The 17,143-nt window shown below is 46.7% G+C and overlaps 1 protein-coding gene across 3 annotated transcripts; it reads left to right on the top strand.

Moving 5' to 3' along the window:
• Nucleotides 1–223: 223 nt before the first annotated feature.
• seh1l (SEH1-like (S. cerevisiae)) lies at nt 224–7,140 on the top strand. 3 transcript variants are annotated; one of them, XM_035428017.1, is made up of 9 exons: nt 224–504; nt 1,027–1,077; nt 1,173–1,319; nt 1,716–1,927; nt 2,095–2,193; nt 2,338–2,478; nt 2,771–2,928; nt 3,301–3,448; nt 6,236–7,140. In XM_035428017.1, the coding sequence occupies exons 1-9, from the start codon at nt 394–396 to the stop codon at nt 6,414–6,416; spliced, it is 1,248 nt and encodes a 415-aa protein (XP_035283908.1). In that variant the 5' UTR covers nt 224–393; the 3' UTR covers nt 6,417–7,140. The 3 variants fall into 3 exon arrangements, with proteins under 3 accessions (XP_035283908.1, XP_035283909.1, XP_035283910.1); XM_035428018.1 differs by lacking the exon at nt 6,236–7,140 and adding an exon at nt 4,710–5,522; XM_035428019.1 differs by lacking the exon at nt 6,236–7,140 and adding an exon at nt 4,638–5,522.
• Nucleotides 7,141–17,143: the final 10,003 nt, after the last annotated feature.

Genomic DNA, 17,143 nt, shown 5'->3' with positions numbered 1-17,143 from the left:
TTGAGATATAGCGAAATTATGATACATTTAGTCATTATTGTAATAACTGATTTTTAGTTTCTTTAGATCTATATAAAGTTGAAAAATAAAACCAGGACTTTTGTAGATACTGTTCACGTTCTACTGGAAGTTCAGCCATCGATTGCTCCAAACTCCACTACAGTAGGTGGCAGTATGGACCTTTGATGGCTATGTACCACACAAGAAATCTACGAAAGAAGAAATGGAAAAAAGATTTGAATAACGTGGTGTTGAATTGTGGCGGTGACATCATGTACTGATCTGCCATAGATCAGTAATCCAGGGTCAGAAGAACTTTGGTTAATTATAAAAAGAACCAGCGGACCTTCTCAAATAAGTTGTATACGGGCAGCGAATGTGTAGCACGCGAAAATGTTTGTTGCTCGGAGCATTGCAGCGGACCACAAAGATCTCATCCATGATGTATCCTACGATTTTCACGGCCGGCGAATGGCGACTTGTTCCAGTGACCAAAGTGTCAAGGTAGGACAGTGGATAGCTGTCCGTGTTCGGTCAAACTGCGCTGGCGTTTTACGGTTTTAGAGCTAGTTTGCTATGCCGACCGAAGTGCATTGTTGCGCATTAAACCGGCAGCATTTCGGTGCTAGTGCCATTGGTCTAACAGTAGATAATTATTAAATTAACCGTATAGTTAGCCAAGTTAATCTAGCAAATATGCATGTAAAGAAAATGCGTCTATACATGCCAGGAAAATAAAATGATGCTGATAATCTATGTCCCGTTACCCGTATGCATGTAGATTTGATTGCTATCCAGGTAGTTTGTTGACTTTGTAAAATAAACTGTAAAACAACAGCATTTCTGTAGGTACTCGCCGTTCTCTGGCAACCCTTGGTACTTACTGCAAGCTATATATAAACATGCCAGTGTTCACCGACAGTTACCACTTAAGCTATATATAAACAGGCCACTTTGTAAACAGCTGTATTGCTTTCTACCCGATCAATGAATTAACGTCAGTTGGCCTTGCCCTTGCTGTTTCAGGTTTGGGACAAAAGTGAGACGGGGGAATGGCACTGTACAGCCAGCTGGAAGGTAAACACTTAGTAGCTTTCAACAGCAAGAGGGAGCCGTTTCCAGCTCCGCTCCAGTAAAGACTGAACTGAACATTTTTCTTCGCCCGTTTCCAGACTCACAGCGGGTCGGTGTGGCGCGTGACCTGGGCCCACCCTGAGTTTGGGCAGGTGCTGGCCTCCTGCTCCTTCGACCGGACAGCGGCCGTGTGGGAGGAGATTGTGGGCGAATCCAACGACAAGCAGAGGGGACAGAGCCATTGGGTGAGCCACAGGGAAGAGATTTTTTTTTAAATCTAAGGGAGAGGTTGAGAGTATTTCAGATTATTGACACATCTAGTTTTCTGGGCCATCGTTGTGTTGCTCTCCGTGATACACAATGCATGGAGAAGAAAGAAGTATTTTCTCAATAGTACATACAACACACATTTTTTCATTAATTAAAAATGGTGTCCTTTGCTGTTTGAATGGCTTGCAGATAATTGGCAGGTTTTAATGCACATCATGTACAGTATGATAATAAATGGCATTGTATCAAGTGTTATGCTTGCACATTTTTTTTCGTGTTTCAATCATTGCTTTGGCGTTTTGAAGTGTAATAGATGTGGGGCTTTAATTAAACGAACCTCAGTCGAACGATTTCCCCCCAATGCTCTCCAGATCAAGAGGACCACGCTGGTGGACAGCCGGACTTCGGTGACGGACGTGAAGTTCGCCCCGAAGCACATGGGCCTGATGCTGACCACGTGCTCGGCGGACGGGGTGGTGCGGATCTACGAGGCGCCGGACGTGATGAACCTGAGCCAGTGGTCCCTGCAGCACGAGATCTCCTGCAAGCTCAGCTGCAGCTGCATCTCCTGGAACCCCTCCTGGTACAGGTCCCTCGACCCCCGCCCTTTTTGCCCCTTTCTCCCGACTGGCTCTGTGGTGCAGACGGTGTTCTAGTGTGCGTGTCTCGCTGCGTACGGCGGAGACGGCCGGCTCCTCCGACCGACGCCCGTTGCTGACGGCTGCTGTTTTTCCCCGCCGCTGTGCTCAGTTCCCGCGCCCACCCGCCGATGATCGCCGTGGGCAGTGACGACGGCAGCGTGACGTACGCCGGAAAGGTTCAGATCTACGAGTACAACGAAAACACGAGGTACGTACAGACCCCCCCTGTGGCCTCTCCCACTCCGCTCCCCTTTTGTAACAAGTGGGCGGGAATAATGGAACTGAGCCAAGCCTTAATGTCGGGGTCCTGCGAATTGCCACTGAGAGGGCTTCATTGATTTCCTCGTGGCAGGAAGTACGCCAAGGTGGAGACCCTTATGACCGTGACGGACCCCGTGCACGACATCGCCTTCGCTCCCAACCTGGGGCGGTCGTTCCACGTGCTGGCCATAGCGACCAAGGACGTTCGCATCTTCAAGCTAATACCGCTTCGGTGAGCTGGAGGGCATTCGTCAAAGGGCACATGTTATGCAAATGCACCAATGAAAGTGCACGTGGGTTCCTTCTGCTACATAAGACTCATGTTTCCTTTGTCGTACAGATGACTGAATGGTGGCGCTTATGTATCTCAGCTGTAGAGCTGCTGTTGGTACAGCAGTAGACACACGTGCTCAGGGTTTGCGTCACGTGGTCGGTTAGCCTGGGCGCGTATCGCGAGCGAACCCGCGCTCACGCACGCGCTCCGTCGAACCCTGACGGCCCTGGCTCCCCGGTGTGATTGGCAGGGCGGAGACGGCATCCTCGGCGAGCCCCACCAGGCTGGAGGTGCAGATTGTGGCGCAGTTCGATAACCACAGCTCCCAGGTGTGGCGCGTGAGCTGGAACATCACCGGCACCCTCCTGGCCTCCTCCGGGGACGACGGCTGCGTGCGGCTCTGGAAAGGTGAGTATCCGGCGCAGTCGAACGCACGCGACCGCTGTGAGTGTGCAGTATGAGCCTGCCCTTTATCAACCCGGCTCAAATGTAACACGCAAATGCAAACATATGATCAGGGTTGATAAATACGTAACACAGGGCTGCCCAACCCTGTTGCTGGAGATCTACTGCCCTGTAGGTTTTCACTCCAAGCCTAACAAAGCACACCTCATTCAACAGCTACTGATCTGGATTACTGCTAATTAGTAGAATCAGGCATGCCAAGTCAGGGGCGAAATTAAAACATGCAGGACAGTTAGATCTCCAGGACCAGTGCTGGGGAGCCCTGACTTAACCCTGGCGAAACCGCGATGTTAACCGCGACCGCGCTCTCCGCAGCGAACTACATGGGGACCTGGAAGTGCACGGGGATCCTGAAAGGCGACGGCAGCCCCGTGAGCGGCTCGTCCGGGCAGCAGGGGGCGCCGAACGCCGTGGGGGGGCCCGGGGCCCCGCAGGGCTCCCTGAACGGGACGTTGGCCGGAAGGTAGGCGTGGCGCATCACACGTAACCCCCCCACACCCCCCCCCCCCACCCCCACCCCCACCACCACCTCAAAGCAGGGGACGTTTATCCCACCAATAAGGCCTGTTCAGTTTCAGTGTGGGGTGTGATGAGCTTGCTAACAGCAAGATGCTAAATTTAGGTTTGTTTACCGATGTGCTCTTAAATAAAGTTACGGTTAAGGAGAGGGTCTTTTAATCTCTGTAGATCAGCTAAACTTGACTTCTGACTACTGAGGCCACACAGGATAATGCGGAGGAATTATAGGAGCACAAACCAAAGTGCCATGTTGGATCCTTGCCCCTGTTTTTAGTCAAAAAAGAGGTGAACCTTTTCAGTTTACGTGAAGTCCTGAGGGTTAAATGTTTTTATAATTTCATATTCACTCACAGATGAGGTTTTCCAGATTCTCTTCAATATGATTTACCCAAGTGCACTTTGGGAAATGGGATATATTTATACAGAGGGTCTATAGTGGTGACAGGAAGGATCTGAATAACTGAAAAGAGCTGTAGTGTAGATTTACTCATTACTGTATAGTTCTGTTAAATGTTGTCTTGATGGACCAGTTGTCTTGTTTGTTCGTCTTTGTGCTCGATGTGTGGTCAGGGCAGTGTGTTTATGAAAAGAGGGCAGTTGTTGGTTTGCACAGCTGGGATTCTGTCTCAGTTGATAGCTTTCGGGTTCTCTTATCAAATCTCAGTTGAACAAAATGGGCCATTGTCGTGCACGGAAAGATTATGGAAAGATGTTCACCTTCTGGTGTAAAATGGTTTGCGTAAGAGCCAACACCACACACACCGTCAGTCTGGAACGATTCCATTGCGACATCGTTTGCCTGGTTTGCCCCACGGATCGCAGCTGAACTTGAATAGCCTTTAAGCTAATCCTCCCCCAGAATGGAGCCTTACTGCTCTACTAAGGTCACGTCGTGTTTACGGCCTACGTTCTGCTGTGTTTTGTACAATTTGCTTGATTTGTGAATGTTGCATTTGTTGAGTGTGTGTGTCTGTGTGTGTGTGTGTGTGTGTTTGCATTTGTGTAATCGTTTGTGCGTGTACGATTGTCTGATTTCAGATGTTTTTTTGTTTTTTAAAAAAAAAAAGAATTGTTGCCAAACAGTAACACGCCCTCCCCTTCTCTTCACGTGTATTGTGTGTTTATTTTAACAGAAAGACAGCTCAGCTGATGCCTGCCTAATTGGAGTAATGTAATGTTTTGCTGCTTGTTGCATGCGCACACAGGGACGGACAGAGAGCTCACTTTGCCCCTCCCCTGCGTAGAGCCACTTCACCAAAGACACAGCAGCACCCTGCATACTACTAATCCCAGAATCCTCTGCTCCTTCTCTGTGGCCCTGCAGTTTGTTTTTTCGGCCTCTTCGTTCGGTCGGAAAAACTGGAATGCCGACGTTCTGTCACGTGATTGATGCCACTTGCATCCGTGCAAAAACGAAATCCTGAGCACTTGCTTATCTAATGCAGAAATGTTGTTTTTAAAAAAAAAGTTGTTTCTGTAAGGGATGATACAATTGTTTCTCTGTCAAAAAAAAGCATTCCCAGAGTCTTTTTCCATATGTTGGTTGAGGGCCCTGTACATCTTTTATTTCTTTCAATAGAATATTGAGAATATGCCAGTTTTTGTCTCTTGAAACTCAGTTGTGAGGAGCGGCAGCGCAGCCAAGAATGGCCACGGCGAAGCTGCTCAAATGATTTGAGGACTTTTCTGAGACAAAAAAAAAAAATGGAAAAGCCAGGGTCCCAGCCACGCCTTTGTGAAGCGGGGCTCGGCTGGGAAGAGAACGAACCTGGAATCTGGCCGAAAGACCGCATAGGCAAACGACGGCAGGGTGCTCGGCAACACTCTGGGATGTGAAGGAATAATGGTCGAAATCTCCCGAAAAAAAACAACAAAAAAAGAAAACATTCCGAGTCTGCATTCCGGGTGTACATAATGGAAAATTGAATGCTTTTGTAGATTTCTAAATGAATTTTGAAACACTTCAAGGTCACTTATATTTATACGGTGAACAATAAAGTTCGTTTTTTTCCACGTGCCGCTCTTAGTTTGAATCTGCTGTTTGTTTGTCCTGTTCCTTGCCACTGTGAAGCATTTTTTCCCCCCCAACTCTTTTCTTCCTACAACATTTACACGGGTGTCGAATTTTGGAAACGGCTCAACACTGGAAACGAGCTTTTCGCAGCGGCTGTCAAAGATGAGAACACATCTAATGTTATGTTCCTGCAGCCCTGCAAAGGCTGTAGCACCATTGGCCCCAGGTGTCTTACTGTTAGACACTAGCACTGTAAGAAAATAAACCCGGGGCCATTTTTTGTTAGCGGTAGTACGAATTTACAAATGAGTGTTTTGAGGTCAGTTGACACCAGCCTTTATCTTAGATAATGTATGTAACAATGCAGCATCTGGTAAAGTATTCGTTGCTGTTCATCTAACAGATATTTGCACCATATTTTCTTATTCTGCGTTCTTGCCAAGTTTTGAGCAACGTTCTGATTTCTGAGGTTGTGCATCTGTTTTGTGAAAAGACGTCACATCCTTTTTCCCTATTCCATGTCCGCTTATTTTCTCATTTTCTTTCTTTGAAGGTGTGTGGAGTCTCTTCTGTCCCCTTGTTTCTCCTTGTAATTTCTACCTTTTCTCTTTGTTTTTGTTTTTCTTTATTGTGTTGTTTTTTTTTTTGTTTGTTCTGTTTTTTTTCCCCTCCTCTCCCTTTCTGTGCGTTCTTTCCTTTCTGTCTCCGTTGTTTCAGGTATCTCTTTCCCTCTCTGGACCCCCCGTGGGCTGGGTCCAGGTGTGCCCAGCTCCTGCCCCCTCCCAGCGCGCTAGAGCAGACTTGCGATAGCGACTACGCTAACCCGCAGCAGCCTCAACTCTCCTGGCAGTACACAGCCCAGCCGTTAAACCCCTTACCAGAAAGCGACGGGTTGTGAAAAGGTTTACTGTAATAAAAAGGACAACACTATCGAGCAACCCTGTATACACCTGCAGTTCTCTTTCTCTTTTTTTTTTGTAATTTCTTTCCTGCTTATCCTTGGGTTCTTGTATAAATATTTTTTTCTCTTTTTTTTTGTTATGACTGGTCTCAGCGAGCTCATTAGAATGCAGACTGTGTCCGCCAGCATGAAAACCGTTTGTTAGGTTTTCCCTTTTTCTTTCGCTAAATTGCGGAAGGGAGACCAGCCTCTGAAACGGCCTGTTTAAAATGGGTACCTTTTCTGCTGCTTTGTTTTTTATTGATACTGTTTCTGGTAAATTGAATCTTGAGTGCTGCAGTAACACACAGTCTCGGGTTTTACTGGGCTGTAAACCTCCGTTCCTTGAAAACCTTAAACTTTTATTTCCCACAAATCTCTGCTCTTAATTGCATAAGCATGTGATTAATTTGCTCGGTTTGTCCGTTTTTACAATCTTGCAGTGATTGAATCACAACTGAAGACTGTACTTGTGCCTTACACTGAGGAAATACTTCATTGGATTACTTTGGGCAATGAGATGTTTGACACACTTAATGTAATATACAGTGTATATAGTGGTACTAAGCTTTTATCGTGTTTTTTTTTTCTTTCTTTCTGGGGAAAAATGCCTGGCCATTGAGTCACTGCGTATTACTTTGGAGTCGAGCAATAAAATGTTTCATGGCTGATGCTCTCTTCATTTGAAATCTTTGTTTTTTCATTTCCAGTTCAGAGATTCAGTGGAGTTTGGCTGTTTTATCAGACAGGTTTATTGAAAATGGAATGGAATTGTGTAGTCATTCAAATTTTACTGTGCCACTGCATATACAGTTGAGTTTAGTTCTAGATTCAGTTTCGACTGTGTTATTAGTGTGTGTTACTATATCCAAATTGTGTGGAATGAAGAAGAATTATTATTGTTGTAATATTCCCATGAGCCTTTTCAAATCTGCTGGTCAAGGCTCAGCAGCTGTGGACAGGTTATTTTATGTTGTCTATTCAGCATAAGAAACATCCTGTGAAATGAAGTAAAGTCTCTTTACACATACACGTTAGGTTCTGTGATAACTGGGATAGGAATTACACAGACCTGGGTCAAATACGTATTTGTTTTTGATTCAAATAATTTTATACACTTTACTGATCTTGCCTGGTGTATTGGAAGCAATGAAATACTCACAAAAAGTGCAAACCACGCCTTCTAGTCTTGGCAGGTTTAATTACACCAGGCAAGATTAATAGAGCACTAAAAGTATTTGAATCCAAAACAAATACGTATTTGACCCAGGTCTGGAATTACATCAGTTAGTCGCTGTCTGATTTATAGCTTCATATCTCCTGCTGCACAGTGATCCCATCTGCACTGGATAAAATATTTTACTGGGGAGTCTAGTTTTTTACAGTTAATGTCTGTGTTCACAAATGTGTTTAAGATTCATATCCATACAGATGCCCTTATTTGTTCATTCAATAAGATTATTTGATTGGCATAGTGTGTTTATTCACAGTTATGTCACTACTGAGGTGAGTATAGTGAAATGACAAATTCGTCATAAAGTGTATTTACTGTCAGTTCCAATTCACTAGTTGCAATTTTTGTATTTTTAATATAGTAGACGGAAAAGGTGTTGGTTGGAGGTTAGTCTTGGCATGTCTCCAGGTTTTGCTATTAAAATGATATGCCACTAGAGGGTAGACTTGCTTACTTTATGAAGTAAATGGTAAACTACAGTGTAGTCCTACGTGGTTAGAAAAAAAACAACGGCTTCTCTGCGATGCAGATTCCACAGGTAGGCTAATGTACACCTGGATTCTAAGGTGGCTCGCTAATGATGCATACAAGTAGTTGTAGATTTTCTTTTCCTTGCTGATTTAAGTTTCGGCGTGTGTGAGATTTCACGTCCTTTTCATTTTCACTACGCGTATTTCGCTAAAAGTTACAGTAACATTTATCCACATACTTGTCATTTATGCTTATTGTAGGCCTACTCGAAGTTCTGCCCATCGCCACACAAGCTGTTAATAGCTAGCTGGATATGTCCAATTTTAGAATACTATTCTGGATTATTCGATATGAAATGTAGGCCCTGTATCTTTTTAAATTTTGATACTGAATCCCCTTTTTTGGTGTAGCCTAGGCTACTAATGACAATCATTAGCCAACACATTTGAAAAGCGGTAAGTTACCTTAAGTGACCTTGTGATCGCCTTAAAAAGTGAAAAATACCATACGTTGTAAAATAGGTCTTAACTCTGAACTACGTGCATATTTTTTAACAGTTGTGATTTTACAAAAATATGCGGGTTTTTTTGTTGTTGTTTGTTTTCATTTTCGAAGAGGATTGCCTTCAATTTTTTACATAGTTTGCTTGAGATCCATTACTTGCCCTAGCCTACTGTAGATGTCGCTGCTGTGCCGGCAACAGCATTCCAACAGGTGCAACGGAATAAAAAATCGTCTAGTTCTCGTTCCCTTTAAATCCTCGGTCTGAATCGTTGCTCATAAGCATTTTGTTGTGGGTTTTACCCCTGTCTTTAATACTGTAGGTTGCTGTTGGTGGTCTACTAGTGATGACCTTACCATATTGGGGTGAAACCTACGCATCTGCTGTTGAGAGTTCAGCATCGTCAGCACAGAGATAAGCTTCAAGTAAGCTAGTCAGCATTTATTACAGGTGTAGCACATTCCGTTTGCTAATGTATAATCTGGTTCACAGTTGAGCTGTCGTTAGTATTCAATTTGAGTAAACATACATAAAGATTGTGGGTCTTATGATACTTGATTTTCAGATATAACAGAACTACCTAACACTAGCCAACAATCGAGGGGTGTCCAATCTTATCTGAAAAGTGCCAATGTGGGTGCAGGTTTTTGATTTAGCCCAGCACTAAGACAAAAATAGCTTAATGGTCTCATCAGGATCTCTATTGGCCAAAGTTTTCATCTCTTACAGTTTATATTATTTATTAATTGATTTAACCTGACAGTTGCAGAAGCACCCGCTCTCTTTTTGAGAGGTTAATTGATTAAAAAAAGGTTATGTGACAAGTGGTATGTGAGCAGGGTTGCCCGTCTGATTTCTAAATCACTAACCAAAGCTGTTGTCATTGGTTAAAATAAAAGGCAAGTTTGTCCTTAAAGATAATGAAAGTGCAAAAATAAGAAGCCGCTAAAAATACAGAGCTTTCAATCAGGTTGCTGCATACACAAAGGAAACAAAATCTGTGTTTGCTCAGGAAAGGATCCATTCTTGCCATTTCCACTCAAAAATATGCAAATTTAATGTGATTACTGAGGAAATAGGTAAATAAAATATTCTTTTCAAATCATTTCAATCCCACAAGTCAGTCTGAAAACACTGGAATTGTGCTACAATTTTCCAGCTTCATTCTACTTGTTTCAAAAATACTGTCTAGAAACAGGTAAGTGAACAATTCTAGCACATACAGTCCTGTATCAATACTGATAGAGGACGGTTGTCCATTTGAAACCTGATTGATCAGTATACCAACCCCATACAGCTGACAAATGATTTTGGGCCAATGTCTGTGTACTTCCAGTTGACAAAAAAAACATGATGAATTATTGGTTTATTGTAATGTACTATTCTCTGGCCAGCATATGCTACCAACTGATAACAAGTTGCTGGGAAATATTACACCATATGTCATAGGCGTAATGCTATCTGGGGACAGATTAACCACTGTTGGGAGATTTCAGAGCTATTGGCAGACAATGGGTCTTTTGGAACCAAAATTCCAAAATTCACATTTGTCAGCTGTGCAATGAAAAACTTCTAGGAAACCAACATTGACAGCCACTTATATCCTATTCTAATGTACGTTTTGCTAACTTAGGCAGATGACTGATAGTCGTTGGATTATATTAGATGAATTCAACTGTGTGCCGGTGCTAATGGTTGACATTGGGCCAATAAAACCCTGCTGTGAGCTAGCCAGAGCTGGCTATGGATGAAAAAGCATCTGCTGGGGGACATTGACTGGGACCCCCTGGATGCTTATATTGGCTGCTGGCGGATTTAGACACAGTTGGGAAAATGTAATGTGGCACTGCTGGAGTGGCGGTGTCTCCCGATAAACCACCGACAGGACGCCGCGTACTGCACAGACGACGAACGTGCCAGAATTGGCCCGCGACGGTGGCCGTCCGCCACCACGTTCAGCGATATCCGGCGTTGGGGGACCAGCTAGACCGAGTTCACGGGGAATCTGGGAACTCTCTAAAATCAACACGCCGCTTTCACATCCTCCGGAAAGGAAAAAGAAAAAAAGCCGGTAGCTGCAATCAGAGAGAGTGAGCCTGAGGATCCCACGCATTCCAGGCGACGGCGAGGGCTCTGCTTCTTCTCGTCCCTTCCCTGGAGTCGGAAGACAAACGTCGTCCGTGTCCCGGCTTCCCTTCGTCGAGGGGGGGCGATGCTGCCCGTTTGGAATCGGACGCTTCCTGTTCCGTGGCGTCGGACGACGCGCGCCGCGCCACGCAGTCTCGGGGCGCGCGGGCGCGATTGAAACGCCGCGCGTCTCAGCCAGGCGAGCGACGGCCTGCCAGGAGGACGTCTGTTCACCGCCCGCTGCGGGGTCCCGGGACTGGTCGCTACATCGCTCCTCTGCCCGGCTAGTCGCCCTCAGAGTTAACTTCTCACCCCGTTGCTATGGCGAGAGAGGAAAGGTACCGCCAGCACGCCAAGGCCTAGCGATTCGAGTCTGAGGAGGAAAGATGCCTCTTACGGAAAGACGAAGTTCAAGTCACGGGAACGTTCAAATTTCAATTCATATCACAGAGACGTCAAATTCAATTCATATCACAGAAACATCAGATTCAATTCATATCACAGAAACATCAGATTCAATTCATATCACAGAAACATCAAATTCAATTCATATCACAGAAACATCAGATTCAATTCATATCACAGAAACATCAAATTCAAGGCGTATGACAGAAACATAAAATTTAAGGTCTGCCATGGAAAGATGGAATCCAAACTTTGCTCTTGAAGAAATGTGTAAGGTGCTTGGCTATTTTTTTTTATAACAACATCTGTGTTTGGAGATAAGCTCAAAGGTGTGTTTGATGGAATGTGTTCATGCATTTCTTCCAATGCGTTCCCCACCCCCCCCCCCTCCACAATGTGTCCTGTTCAAAGCAATCATCGTGTATTTAATCAGCTGTTGGCCGGGGGGGGTTGAGAGCCAATAATCAGTCACTGGGGTGTGTCTGTAGATATGACCACCCGGTGAAGACTGCACCATACCTGTTTTTTTTGGGAAAATCCAAGGGTAGTGACCAGTGAGTAGCGTTCAGTGTAACTAATAAAGCCATCAGGAGCACTGGTGCTAAATCACAGCACCACGGGATCTAAAGCCAACCGTGACATTCAGTCCAAATTTGATGCTGATTTGCAGCAAGTACCACTGACAACAAAAACGCTGTTGTTTTGCAGAGGCTTGCTTACCAAACTCTTGCCAGATTACAGCACATGAAAAAAAAGCTTCTTTGTTAGGTGCCAGGCTGATGATGCTGGCAGAACAGGCTGTACTGTTTATTAAAGCATCACTGTCAACAGCCTCAAAGGGGACTTAGGAAGTCATTTTGGACTCAGGCTACCACCACTGCCCCAGAGGGTTCCGGACAGTCTGGAGGGCTAAAATACGTTTATACAGTGATGTCACACTACCCGTGATTCTTTGCAGTTTCTGCACCAGCATCCAATCACTGGAAACTAAAGGAAGGATGTAGAAATGTGAAAAATAAAAACTTGTGTGCCTCTAAAAATCAGGATAAATCAATTTAAAAATGAGACGTGAAGCCGTGAGTTAAGAAATAGAGAATTTTATTCAAGCATACTATGAAAAAAAGACAATGCTGGTGATGCTGGCAGAACACTTTGGCATTTTGCTTTTTTCCATAGCATATGCTTGAATAAAATTCTGTACTTTTTCTTTTTGTTAACTTGGCTTTGTGACCCCTTTTCTAATGGATGTGTCCTGGATGGATAATTAGTGGCATGCGAGTGTTTTATTATTTTATTTTTTGCGTTTCTATACCTTTTATACTTTAAACGAACGCCAGGACATTAACCCTTGGAAACACTGTTTTCGTTTATATTAACTAAACGAAGGAGGAATTTGAATGGTCCGCAAATAGAGCCTTACAGTTTTTACCACATACACTGTGTGAAGACTGGACATTGTGTGTCAGGGTGATGATGGTTTTTTTTCCCCTCAAAATTCTTTTGCACTTTTTTTTTGCTATTTGATTATTCTGTCAAGGTCCAGGCTCACCCTCTATGCGGGTGAATTTCCCCCGCTGTAGAACCTCCGCCGAAGCCTCTGTTGTGTTTGTGCAGCGTGCCCCATAAATATTGATGGAAATCTGCTGATCTGGCCCTTTTCTGCTTCAAAGAAATTAGAGCTAGTACAGTTGAGCTAGACTCCCCTGGCCCTGTGAAAAACACCAGAGTTGTGTGTTCTGTCTCCGGCTGTTAACGTCGAGATAAGTCAGTGGATTTCAAAGGTACGTGAGGTCTGGGAGCACAGGGTGGTGGGCAGGTTTAAACACTCCCCTTGAGAATTAAATGTTTAAATTGGAAACAGATGGACGGACTTTTACCTGCAGCCCCTGTATTAATCACAGGAGTGCACCTCCCTTCTGCACCTCCTGTCTCCACCTCCCGTCTGCACCTCCTGTCTGCACCTCCCGTCTGCACCTCCTGTCTGAATCTCCCATCTGGCCCCCCCTGCCTGCACCTCCTCTCTGTACCTCCTGTCTGCACCTCCCATCTGCACCTCCTGTCTGCACCTCCCGTCTGCACCTCCTGTCTGAATCTCCCATCTGGCCCCTCCTGCCTGCACCTCCTCTCTGTACCTCCTGTCTGCACCTCCCATCTGCACCTCCTCTCTCTACCTCCTGTCTGCACCTCCTGTCTGTGCATCCCGTCTGCACCTCCCATCTGCACCTCCTGTCTGCACCTCCTGCCTGCGCCTCCCAATTGTGCCTCCCGTCTGCGCCTCCCGTCTGCACCTCCTGTCTGCACCTCCTGTCTGTGCACAGGCGCCTAATCAAGTGAATGCATTTATTTGCGGTTGAAATTCATTCAGCGACAAATTTTGGATTTGGTGGTAAAATTAGATAAATTTGTCGTACACTATCATTTAGCTGCCATTGTCTTTATTTTTTCAGTGTGAATGATGAAGTTTTTCCTTCCCCCACGAAATGAGTTTGCAAAAGAAAGGGGCTGCCTCTTTATGGATCAGATATTTGAATGTTAGGTTTGAATCCTGTGGACAGGGTCAGTGTCCAACTGTGTTCTGGAAGCACAGGACTCTTCGCTCAGTGGCTGTGTTCTGGAAGCGCGGGACTCTTCGCTCAGTGGCTGTGTTCTGGGAGCGCGGGACTCTTCGCTCAGTGGCTCGGTGTTTTGGTATTGGGCTTCGTGGCTCACCTCTTCGAGGCCTGGGGACGGTACCCGTGCTCAGACGCGGAAAAACCGAGCAGAAGGGCTCTTGCCGAACGAGAGCGTAGGCTCAGCTGCCCTCCGGTTTCCCAGCCCTCTGAGTTATTTTTCTGTGTGCTGAAGGTGAAGAAACTGGGGCGCCAGGTTGCGCTCAAACCCCCCACCCGCTTGTTCATGGTGAGTTACGAAGCCTGAGCAAATAGGGCTCGTTAGTTTCTCTCTGCTGATGCTTGAAGCATCTTTCAGGTAATTCCCATCGACCAAGTTCAGACTGTAGGAAAGAGCTTCAGTAGTTTCATCCCGGGAGGAGGACTGGTTTCTGTACAGGCCAGGAGTCTGACAGCCTGATTCAGCTCATTACTGTCCGGTGTGAACCAGCGGCCTGTTCCCCTCTCTAGTTCTGAGAGCGCTGCTGTTCGCCCCTTTCACTCTGCCGAGGTGGCGCGAGGCTGTGTAGGTTCGTGCTGGTTTGCTATTTTTTGTTTTTTTTTGGTTTTTGTCCAGCCGAAGAACAACTGCAGCACTTTTGGCTGCTTCTGTCACCGGCCCCCTAACAAGTGAGCTGTGGGTGGATTCGCATTCGGTTCAGATAACTCGTCTCGGCCAAGACGTGTCCCTGGCGGCATCCCGTTCACCAAAGGCGGTTTTTTTCCGCGCGGGGAGTATGCTGGCGGGGGCCGTGGCTGCACCGCTTCCTCCTGCAAAGACGCATGGCTCGACTGCTGATTCCTGTGCTTCTTTCGCTCACAGAAGCAAAAGGAAAAAGCATCAAACTAAAGGAAAAAGAAAAAAAAACATTCTGACTCTGCTGCAGAACTTCCTGTTCCTTCTGTTTTAGAGGAGCGGGGGGGGGCGGGGGGGGGGGAGGGGGGGCAGCAGCACCTCCAGCCTGATGTGAGACTGAGGCTGTGTGGTGTCCAGCGGAAAGGAGACTGTGCCTTGGCGACTTGGCAGTGGGTAGCCGTGGAAACGCGACTGTGCCTTAGAGGCTTGGTTGTGGGTAACCATGGAAAAGCAACTGTGCCTTAGCAACCTGGTTGTGGGTATCAGTGGAAAAGCGACCGTGCCTTAGAGGCTTGGTTGTGGGTATCAGTAGAAATGTGACTGTGCCTTAGAGGCTTGGTTGTGGGTATCAGTGGAAAAGTGACTGTGTCTTAGAGGCTTGGTTGTGGGTATCAGTGGAAAAGTGACTGTGTCTTAGAGGCTTGGTTGTGGGTATCAGTGGAAATGTGACTGTGCCTTAGAGGCTTGGTTGTGGGTATCAGTGGAAATGTGACTGTGCCTTAGAGGCTTGGTTGTGGGTATCAGTGGAAATGTGACTGTGCCTTAGAGGCTTGGTTGCGGGTATCAGTGGGAATGTGACTGTGCCTTAGAGGCTTGGTTGCGGGTATCAGTGGGAATGTGACTGTGCCTTAGAGGCTTGGTTGTGGGTATCAGTGGAAAAGTGACTGTGCCTTAGAGGCTTGGTTGTGGGTATCAGTGGAAATGTGACTGTGCCTTAGAGGCTTGGTTGTGGGTATCAGTGGAAAAGTGACTGTGCCTTAGAGGCTTGGTCGTGGGTATCAGTGGAAAAGTGACTGTGCCTTAGAGGCTTGGTCGTGGGTATCAGTGGAAAAGTGACTGTGCCTTAGAGGCTTGGTTGTGGGTATCAGTGGAAATGTGACTGAGCCTTAGAGGCTTGGTTGTGGGTATCAGTGGAAAAGTGACTGTGCCTTAGAGGCTTGGTTGCGGGTATCAGTGGAAATGTGACTGTGCCTTAGTGGCTCAGCCAGTTTCAACTACAGCTCAAGCCAGCCTGATTCCACTCTGCAGTGAAAAATAGCTTTTTATGGGGAGCCAGAAAACCTGCTGGGTTGCGGCCTTCCGGAACTGGAGTGGAATTCCCCCAGGTTATGAGCTCAACCTAAAATACATTTGTACACAATTAGCCAAATAGTGTCAGGAGACGGTGTATTGTAGAATATCGTTTCATGTGGATGTGGCCGAGCCAGGCAGCAGTAATCCATCCCCCATCCCACACAGCGGCTGGAGGGCTGGGGGCGAGTCACAGAGAATGCCATCAGCTGCGGGGAAAGCATGGCGCCCCCGCGGGCGGCCGCGAACCTTCCTGCTCCGCAGCGGGACGTCCCAGCTCGGAAAAATGGCACGCGCCCGTTCGGCTGGGCGCTCAGCTGTTGTGCGACGCAGGGGGGGGTGAGGGGGGGGGATCAGAGCCCGTTTGCGCGGTTGTCCAGTGGAAAGGTTGCTCGGCGGGGGGGGGGGAAGGTGTCCCGCTGGTCCTTACCCATGGCGGGACGCCGGGGCCCCGACGGGCTGCCACGTGGGGGGGCTGGACAAGGCTCGCCTCAGGCACATGGCATTACCCACCCCCCACCGTGGGGATGGGGTGCGCCTGCGTGAGTCTTCAAAGGACAAGACAGGCTGGACAGATGGCGGGTTGTGCCACTTCAGAAGCCGGTGCTCTGATCCTCTGCCCTGGCGGCTCTGACAGTCCCCCGCCTCCTGCCACCAACCCCCCCCCCCCCGCCCCCCTGCAGGGCTGGGCTTGGCTTGGCTGGGGCTGGGGAGGGCCTGCGATGCCCCCTTCAGTGCTACTGATTTCACCCCCGCCGTTTAGATACAGAAACCTTCCGGGACTTTCTGTGACGGTAGGTACGCACTGTACTGTACATTGTGTGCTGGCTGAGGCAAAGATAGAAACTTCCAATTTCACTTTTGTAAAATGTTGCCCCTGCATGCACTCGCACACACACACACACACTCGCACACACACACACTTTGGTGCGAAAGCAGTGAGAAAGCGATTGAAATGTTTACCGGCAGAGATGTGGAGCTAGCCTCCAGCTGGTTTCGTTTCTCCTGCATGTGCAGCAGAGAGAGTCTGTGGACTGCGAGACTGTGCCCTCTCACGGTCTGCACTGTTTGCAGCCAACACGTCTCATTTTTTATCCTTTGACGGGTAGAGTTTTTGGAATGTTTTTGCACAATTCTAAGGCATTGTTCTAGAACTTTCAATTATTTTTCATTGCTTTCAATTACCAGTAGGTATTGTTACATCGGTATTAGAATGTTCAGACCTGAGAACATTCTAATCACGTATTTGTGATCTGACACCTTAATCTGCTGTATCATATAGTGAGCACTATTCTGTGTAGCATAGCGTGCTCACTATATGATACAAAGGCTGCAGATTCAATTCCTTGCTAAAGCCCTGCTAGTGTACTG

Source organism: Anguilla anguilla, chromosome 8 (assembly GCF_013347855.1).
Source record: "Anguilla anguilla isolate fAngAng1 chromosome 8, fAngAng1.pri, whole genome shotgun sequence".
Classification (NCBI taxonomy): Eukaryota; Metazoa; Chordata; class Actinopteri; order Anguilliformes; family Anguillidae; genus Anguilla; species Anguilla anguilla.
The sequence above is the reverse complement of the archived record's forward strand: the minus strand, read 5'-3'. Positions and strand labels throughout refer to the sequence as shown.

Excerpts from the sequence above, each read along its gene's own strand:
- seh1l (XM_035428017.1), top strand. The coding sequence starts at position 394 with ATGTTTGTTGCTCGGAGCATTGCAGCGGACCACAAAGATCTCATCCAT. Across the intron at positions 1,928-2,094 it reads ATCTCCTGGAACCCCTCCTG|TTCCCGCGCCCACCCGCCGA; the intron begins GTACAGGTCCCT and ends CGCTGTGCTCAG. Across the intron at positions 2,929-3,300 it reads CTGCGTGCGGCTCTGGAAAG|CGAACTACATGGGGACCTGG; the intron begins GTGAGTATCCGG and ends CGCTCTCCGCAG.